Source organism: Rissa tridactyla, chromosome 7 (assembly GCF_028500815.1).
Source record: "Rissa tridactyla isolate bRisTri1 chromosome 7, bRisTri1.patW.cur.20221130, whole genome shotgun sequence".
Classification (NCBI taxonomy): Eukaryota; Metazoa; Chordata; class Aves; order Charadriiformes; family Laridae; genus Rissa; species Rissa tridactyla.
In genome coordinates, this window is record NC_071472.1 from 1,679,601 (window position 1) to 1,688,402 (window position 8,802).

The 8,802-nt window shown below is 51.6% G+C and overlaps 1 protein-coding gene across 1 annotated transcript; it reads left to right on the forward strand.

Annotated features, from left to right (window-relative positions):
- Nucleotides 1–558: 558 nt before the first annotated feature.
- Nucleotides 559–1,169, forward strand: RPRM (reprimo, TP53 dependent G2 arrest mediator homolog). The gene has a single exon (XM_054209639.1). It carries the CDS (start codon nucleotides 559–561, stop codon nucleotides 907–909), a length of 351 nt encoding a protein of 116 aa, XP_054065614.1. The 3' UTR covers nucleotides 910–1,169.
- The last annotated feature ends 7,633 nt before the right edge of the window (nucleotides 1,170–8,802 follow it).

The window sequence follows — 8,802 nt, forward strand, 5'->3', positions numbered from 1 at the left end:
AGATCGCTAATCCCCAATGCCCCGATCCCCTAACTTGCTGATCCCCCAACTCTCCGATCCCAAACCCCCTGATCCTGAAACCCCCCAATCCCCAATGCCCCGATCCCCCAACTCCCCGATCCCCCAACTCCCCGATCCCCCAAACCCCTGATCCTCCAAACCCCTGATCTTCCGAACTCGCGATCCCCCAAAGCCCTGAACCCCAACGCCCCGATCCCCCCAACCCCTTCTCCACAGAACACCCCCCCGACGCCCTTTCTCCCTCGCCCCCCTCCCCAAACCCCCTTCCCGCCCCCACTCCCCCCCGCCTCCCGATGCCCCCCCGCTCCCCAAACCCTCTCCCCTCCCTCCTCCTCCTCCCCCCGCCCTCCCCCTACCCCCGTTCCCCGCCCGGCGGCGTCGGGGCGGAGCGGCGCGGCGGGCGGAGCGGGCAGCGCGGATCCTCCGCCGGCGCGGAGCGGCTTTTTTTTTTGGTGTGGGCAGCAGGGGCTCGGAGCTGGGTAGGGCCCGTCCCGCCTGCATGCGGCGGCGGCGGCGGCGGGGCGGCCGGGCGGCGGCATGAACGGCTCGGCGGCGGCGGGCGGCGGCGGGACGGCGGCGGCGGGGCTGCTGGCGGGCACCGGGAGCGCGGCGCTGGAGCTGGAGCGGGCGCTGCGCTGCTGCACCGCCGCCTCCGTGGTGACCGACGGCGGCGGCGGGGCGGCGGCGGCGGCGGCGGAGGAGCGGAGCCTGTACATCATGCGGGTGGTGCAGATCGCCGTCATGTGCGTCCTGGCCCTCACCGTCGTCTTCGGCATCTTCTTCCTCGGCTGCAACCTCCTCATCAAGTCCGAGGGGATGATCAACTTTCTGGTGAAGGACCGGCGGCCGTCCAAGGAGGTGGAGGCGGTGGTGGTGGGGCCCTACTGACCGCCCCGCCGCCCGCACCGCGCCGCGCCGCACCGCACCGCACCGCTCCGCCGCCCGCCCCGACGGCCCGGCGCCGGGGGGAACCGAGCTGGGCCGGCCGCTCCCGGCCTGACTGCACAACGGCCAGCCCTCCTTCAGACTGACTGACTGGTTTTTTGGGCTCGGTTTTTTCTTGGTTTTTCTCCTTAAAAACAACAGCAAACCATCCCGGAGGCCGGGGAGACGCGCGGGGGCGGCCGCCGGAGCCGCCCGACCCGACCCACCCGCGGGGTGCCGAAGTAAAACGTGCTCTGATGGCAACAGGTCTGGGGTTCCTTATTGCCTTCGCGGGAATAAATGCCTCCCCCCTTCCAGTCCCGGGGTCCCGCCGCTGGTTCCGCGGGGAGGGGGCGCGGGGGGGGGGGCGGCCGGGCTTCCCCGCAGCGAACCCGCCGAGCTCGGGCTGAAGCGACCGCCCGGCGGCCCGTCCTCGCTGCTTTTTGCTTTGCAGCTGGGCTAAAAGTCGCATTTTAGGCTGCTTTTCGACCCCTCCCCGCCTCCCGCGGGACCCTCTTTCCTGAGCGTCCCGGGGCAGGGAGGGATGTGCCCGGCGGTCCCAGCTCCTGCCCCGGGGATTCCGGCTTTGGCCAGGGAGATAACCCGGTACAGCCCCCTCGGTCCGGGTTTGACTCTGGAAAAACCACTGTAGATAGTTTTTATGCACCCAACGGAAAGCCTCACCAACAGGTGACTTCTTACAGTGACATTTAAGGGAGGGAGAAATTTATGCTTGCACAGGATTTTTTTTTTTTTTGTTGTTGTTGTTATTCATCTGTTTCCTTTATAGGGATAACAGAGCATCTTTCTGTGAGAGGATTGCATAGCTGTTTATCATATCCCCGGGGGCTTGTGCTGGTTGCTAGTGATAAATCAATCCATCCACATTTGCTGTAGGAGGAGTGGAACCGACATAAACACTTGCCGGGGACCACAGCAGCGGGATGGGGGCAAAAAGGCTTAAGCAACCTGCCTGTGAGAAAATACCTCTCATGACAGCCGAAGTCCTGCACTAAGACTGTTAATTGTCAATGTTTTTAATTCTGGTAAGAATCAGGAGGTTTTCCAAGCAGACTTCAGGCTGGTTGGTTTCCCCTCAGTTCATCCTGAGCTGGTGTGAGGGTGGCCAAGCTACTGAATCGTTATAGGCATCTTTAGGAGATGTTACCGCAAGTTTCCGTTTTGATAGACAAGGTGAAACTCTTAATTTACAAAACGCACCTGAGCTAGAAGGGGACGAAATAAAGCTGGAGTCTGAGACAACCACTTGACTGCGGATAAACTTTTTGTAGAAAATGAGACAAACCAGGGTGTCTCAATGCCGTCCGGTTCCCCCAGAGGAGCAGAAACCTCAGCCGTGTGCTCACTCATTTACAGCTACATTCAAGGGAAAGACAAAGAACAGATCTGCCTGTTCTCTGGGAAACAAATATGCTATGGACTTTGTCATTACGTCAAAATAAGTGTTAGCAAGCCATCTATCAGCCGAAACATTGGGGAGAAATCGAACCCAAGCTCACCTCCTTTCTTTACCCCTTAGTGCTGTAGAAACATTAGATAAAGCAGAAATTTTAGTATAATACAGTAAGAGGGAAAACTCCTAATATAGATGTTTCAGTCGTTACAAAGCATTTCGAACTTTTTAATTTGCATCGCTTCATGGTATTGCAGATAACACAATCATTCCCAAAATCTGACTTGTGAGGAGTGCACTGCATGTTTGAACATCTTTTGAGAGCTAGATTCATTAAGCATTCTTTATTAATTGTAGCGAACACTTGAAGTATAATACATTTTGATTAACCTTTGCCAGAAGCCATGGCTTTTCCCAACACCGTAAATCTGAGGCATGGCAAACTCCTGGTTCCGTAATAAAATTGCAGAATTTCCGAGCTCAGCCCAAGAGCCTGCTGCCTCCCACCTAAGGACCCCTTGCAAGGTGAGAGCCCCGACACTAATAAAGTGCCTGTGACTCTAATCCCTACAAAGACCCCTCATTTTAGGCAGGGAGCAGTTGGGGAAAGGGTTTTTCCTACTCTGCGATGCAGAGATGCTCAAACACGTCCTGTCCATCAGCTTGTCTCAGGCCTCTCTCCCTCTCGGCACCGTGGGGACTTTGGGAGTTGGCATGGAGAGCAGAAGGATTCCTGGGATGTTTATAATCCATCAGTGGCGGGAGGATGGTGGCGCAGGGAACCAGCACATCTCAGACACCAACAAAGGCTCCGGTGTCCACCTCATCCCTGCGTGGTACGTGGGGACGGAGGAGCTCGCTTCCATCGGGCTGCAGCAGTGTTTGGGCAGGTATCTCCTGCCCGGCCCTGGGCGCCATGGACACCTCCCTGCTTTATAACGCCAGGTCTTCCCGCCCGGACCATAGCTTTGTCCCTTCCAGACGTGTGTATAAAGCCATGACCTGTGTGTTCGAGGGGCAGGAACCTCACGGTGAGCATACACCACTGCACGCATCATTTGAGGGACATTTCACCCGCTAGGAGAGCAGCCAGGAGAGTCTGTGCTGTCAGCAGGTAAAGCCTCAGCAGCTCCTAGAACACACTGGGGACAAAATGCGCCTTGCTGCAGTGCTGAGGTGTGGGGAAATGGGTCTATTTGGGATAAAACCAGTGCGGGCACCCAAAGGAGGGGTCCACCACCTTGTAGTCGGCTTGAAGATAGCATGAACCGCTGACCTGCTTCTTTGTACTTGTCCCTTATTTAATCATCTTAAATGGTAGAGTATGTTCAATTTTACCACCAAAACTTGGGGGGCCTTTCATTGATGTGCATTCCCGTTTCTCCATGTCATTCCCAGAGGAGCAGAAGACGGTGAGAGTGCCCTGGTAGACCTGACCAGCTCTCAGTTGTTGCTGTCAGACGTGGGCTCTTAGAGGGGAAATTTCCAGTTTCTGAGGAAACCCTTGTGATGCTGGTGGGGGCAGGACGTTGCAGCAGGACCTCTCCCAGCAGGATTCCCACCAGGACCTCTCCCTGCAGCCGCTCAATGGCTGTTTCAGAGAGGACGATGCCCCAAAAGTCCACAGAGCCACAACCAGAGCAAGTCCCTAACGCGGCACTATTTGCAATTCTTCTCGAGTACTAAAATAAAAAAAGCTCAGATCTCACTTAATTCTTAAGTCAAGGTTGAAGTAGTCTCACCTCAGGCTGGCTGCATAGCTAATTACCGGCTACAAAGTAATCACGTAGTAGTTCTTGCCTTGAATTAAAAGAGCGGTGCCCATGCAGCAGACCTTCAGGCCGCCGCGCCGCAGCCAGACCTCGGCCCCCCTGCTCAGCCTTGGCATTCCGTGCAAAACGCTGGAATAAATATCTATATAATAATAATAAATATATATAATAAATATCCACCGAAGCTTGTCCCCGGCCCGGCTCGGCAGCCTGCCAAAAGGCGCCTGGTTTCTCTGCTGCCTCTCAGCCCGTCTTGTCTTTTCTCCCAGTTATCCGGGAACACGGGCGTGGGAACAGGAGATAACAGATTTCACCCTTTCGTCTCAAAACACGCGCTGATCCTCCAGGACAAAAACCAAGAGGCATCTTAGTCACTTCCCAGACATGCGCTGAAGCGGGTTTTTTTTTTCAATATTTTAAATGGAATACACTTATTAAAAACACTCCGGCAAGTGCAATTGCTTTTAGATGACCCTGGGAATGTACTCAGGCTAAATCTGTCTAGATGGCTGTACAACTTTAATTGTATGCTTTCCACATCTTTTTGGTAATAATAATCAAACGGTGTCTGAAGCAGGAGGGAGAGGTGCACTTCAGCGGTGCAGATATATGCAGGTGCCGGGCTTTATTCCAACTGCACATTCAGGCAAAATTCACGTCGATTTTTAAGGCAGTTTAGCTTTAATAAGGAAAATAGGATCCCGCTGTTCATTTGCGGTTAAAAAAAATGAAATTTCGCCCAAAGTGACAGGCACAGCACACATTACGGCTTTGTGATTTGCCTTCGTATTTATCACTTAAAGCCGCCATGGAACGCTCCTGGCTCGTGCAGCGCCCAGCACAGGGAGCTCACCTTGCACCGGGGCTGGGAACCCTCAGTATGGGGGGGTCCTAAAAAAATCCTCATATTCAGCTAGGCACCCCGTTTTAACATGCAGCCCTGGCTGCCTTGGAGCCCGTACTAATTATTATTAAAGAATGAGTCATTAAGGGTGCTCCTCCTCTCCCGGCAGCTCCGCTTGTGTGCATGAATGGGCTGTGCCGCTGCCATTGATTGCAGCGAGCCGTGACTGGGGCTGTCTAACCCGTAGAGCTGAAGGAGCCCCGAGGGACATCAAGTCTTTCAATTCCCTTATATTATAAAACAGCAGCGTCCTCTCCGTAATTAAGGTTTAAACTTGCTGTCCAAAAATCTAATTTTTCTGTTAGCTCACCATTAGTGAGCGGTGACTGGTGCCCATCGTGCTGGCCGGCGGGCAGCCAGCTTTTCTGCTTTTCTCCCCAGTTCGGTCCCTTGCGCTGCTCCCCATCTCTGCTGCACCGCTCCCGGCACGGCCATGCAGGCGTCTCCCTTGAAAGAGAGAGGAAAACACAGAGGCAGAAGCCAGAAAGCAGCGGGAAGTGTAGGAAATCCGGGGAAGGCACCAGGGATGGCACCGAGGGGCAGGCAGCAGCCGGGATGCTGGTGGTCCAGCCCCGTGGCTCCAGCCCAAGTGAGATCGGTGACCCCACAGTTTATCCTCTCTGTAGTATATTTGTAGGGGGCTGCTTTCTTTTATGGGACACCTTTATTTTTTAATGCCAAAAATTTGGTATTTTTTTTCTTTTAATCGCTGGGGACCAGACACATTTGCTGAAGAAAGAAACCAAAGGAAGCCCGAGCTCTTCAGGACTAAGCGTATCCATCAATTTGGCCACCAGCAGCTTGGGACCTATTCTGCAGTGATAGAACGTATTTTTAGCACATGGAAAAACAGTGTCATGAGCACATGATATGAAAAATACACAAAGCAATATATCACTTTTATGTCCTTTATTCTATCATGATCAGGTTAGGAATTTTGCCCCCCCCCCCGACTTGCTTCTATTTTGGAAGTGTCTCCGGGGAGGCAGGCTGTAGGAACGTAATGGCCCATCATACCCACCACGGCTGTGTGCGGCAGCCGCAGCAAAGCCGTCCACCGCATCGAAGGGGATGGAGCGGCATGGCACTGGGATGACGGAGATGGAGCAGCATGGCACTGGGATGACGGAGATGGAGCATCACCACGCCGGGATGAAGGTGCCGGCAGGACCTCGCGAGGGCAGAGGCGTTGCTGCCCTGGGTCCAGCCTCGGCGATGGCACGCAGCACCCACTCTCCTCTCGTTACGGCCACCTCCTCAGTGCAAATTCTTCTTTATTATTTCTTTCATTTTAGCGACTTTAATTTCCTGTCTGTCACAGCAAATGCGGACAGAAACAAAGACGCCCGATTGAGCTGACACCTCAGGCGGGCTTAAAAGACAGGAGCAGCCTACTCACATCGAGGGATAATACGGTGGGGACAGAGGAGCAGAAGGGATGTCTTTGCTCTCACTGTCCTGCTGGGAAAGCCAGGTCCAGGCTCTTCCCCAGCTCTGGGAGCTGAAGTGACGAGCACAAGGGTTCACCCCCAGGCATTGGGCCTAAAAGAAAATTAGGGATGATTTTACAGTGTGAAAAATGCAAATGTACACACACAGAGAAAATCTCAGTTTTGTTTTGTGCTTTATTCGTGAACATACCATGAAATAAACAATGAATTCATAGTCCCTGCTCTGGTTTGTTCCTGGATAACCAAAGCTGACATTATAAAGATGACGAAATCCCACTCAGACACCACTGATAAATTGGGAAATGAGAGGAAGAGAAGCAAAACACATCAGGCACCTAGAGAAAAAAAAGAAATACACATTATAAGAAAAATATGCCGTCTTGGACAAAGCAATGGAAACAAGAATGTAGAATGCACAACACACATCTACAGGATAACCTGATGGGGCAGAAAATACTTTGTAGATGAGATCTCTCCAGAAAAGCTGGGCTGCAAGAGGCCAGAATAGAATAGAGCAGTTTTGCTGGAAGAAAATGTTGAAAATGAGAGTCTTTAGGCTGAGGAATAGTCTCTATAGGGAAAATATAATTATTTTTTTTATGACTTCTATTCCAAACTTGAGAGTATATTCCCTGTAGGATATTGCTGCCTTCACAAGATGCTGGACCTGGTCTGCACCCCCTCCGTCGCTGTCTGACAAGATTCCCTGGTTCAGCTAATGGCTGTCTATCACTGGAGACACGGGAATGAGAAGTGCCAATCATGCTGTAAATATTAATTAGACATAACAACTACTCAAAGGTTATCAAGCAAAGAAAACAAGCTAAATTACACTCAGCAATTTCAGGAAGTGGAGAAAAAAAATAAAAAAAAAAACAAGCCATTTTCTTTAATTCACTTCCCCGCAGAACACCGCTGGCTGTTCGACAGCAAGGGAGACGCTCCAAATCCTGGTACCCATCAGGGCACTTGTGTCTGCGTGATGGAACTGCCACTCACAGCTTTCAAAAATATATATTCAGTCTTTCACAAATCCATTCAAACTTTCATTAAAATCCCTACGTGGTTAATGAAAGCTACGTCTCCCCTTTGCCAAATGTAAGCTTTGAGCCGCTGAAGAGCAGGCGTTTGACTTGGAGATCGCTGAGACCATTCGGAGCTCGTCCGTCCCGGACACGTTGCGATCACACCCAAACCATCCCTTCATCTCGCATCGCTGTAAGGAGCAGAAAGACTGGGCTGACGCTCGTTCATTTGCGGAAAGATGCCCCACCGTCTAACGAACCTCGCTCCCCATCCACTTGTACCAGCATTACTCCCACCAGTCAATACTCCCTCATTCCAGCTCTCTGATTTTCACTGGGAGCAAACCTCCTTGGCATTCCTCTGCCACGGCAGAAAAGAGGAAAACAGACATTATCTTAAGTAATTTTGTTCTTTGCACGCTCCATGTACTTGCTATCACTTTTCCTCCTTTTCAAATGGTACACCATGACCATTTTTATACATAAATAACACCTTGAACTCGAACAAAGCGTAGCCACAGGATATTCTTTAAGCGGGAAATGAATTACCTTAGGAAAAAAATACAGCATTATTGGAAAATGGAGCACAGCAGGTATTAGCTAATGATACCTAACATTTGTCGTATCTTGGACAGAAAATGAAAATACATACATTAATTAAAAGCAGGTGTTAGGGGAAAATATTATTAACTTGTGCTGTAATGAAACCTAAAGGCTTCCAGAGAGATCCATTGTACTGCGGCGGGGTTCAGTTAATTTCATTAAATGCACGGGGCTCGGAGCTTGGCAAGGTGTGGAGCGGCAGCTCATTGCCCTGGAATAGGGATGAGAAGTACGAGACCTCGTGGGGGACGTGGGAATCTCGACGTTTCTGGGAGATGGGCAAGGCTTCAGCTCCTGACTGAACGCCACCATTTAAATAGAGCCTATTTATCCACCCTCAATGGATAAATCGCAGCCCCACACTCAGTCCCGTGGCTTTCCTAGATCGAAGAAAGGTGGATCAAGGAAGAAAACCACAATTCCATGTATTCTACCTAAGCTCTCTCCAAGCTGGCGAGCGCTGCCCGTGGCACAGACTGTACCTGTGGGAACTCAGCCATACCCATGGAAAGTGTGAAGTTAGACTCTAAAAACACTTTTAATAAAAGATTGCTGCCAAATATTGACATTCTGTCATTTGCGAACTAAGATCCAGGAGCATTTAAAGCCCTGTACTATTTTTAGTTTTCGTTAACAGCCCATACACTGCAGCGATGTTGACATCCCATTACCACCACGGCTCAGCACC

Excerpts from the sequence above, each read along its gene's own strand:
- RPRM (XM_054209639.1), top strand. The coding sequence starts at position 559 with ATGAACGGCTCGGCGGCGGCGGGCGGCGGCGGGACGGCGGCGGCGGGG.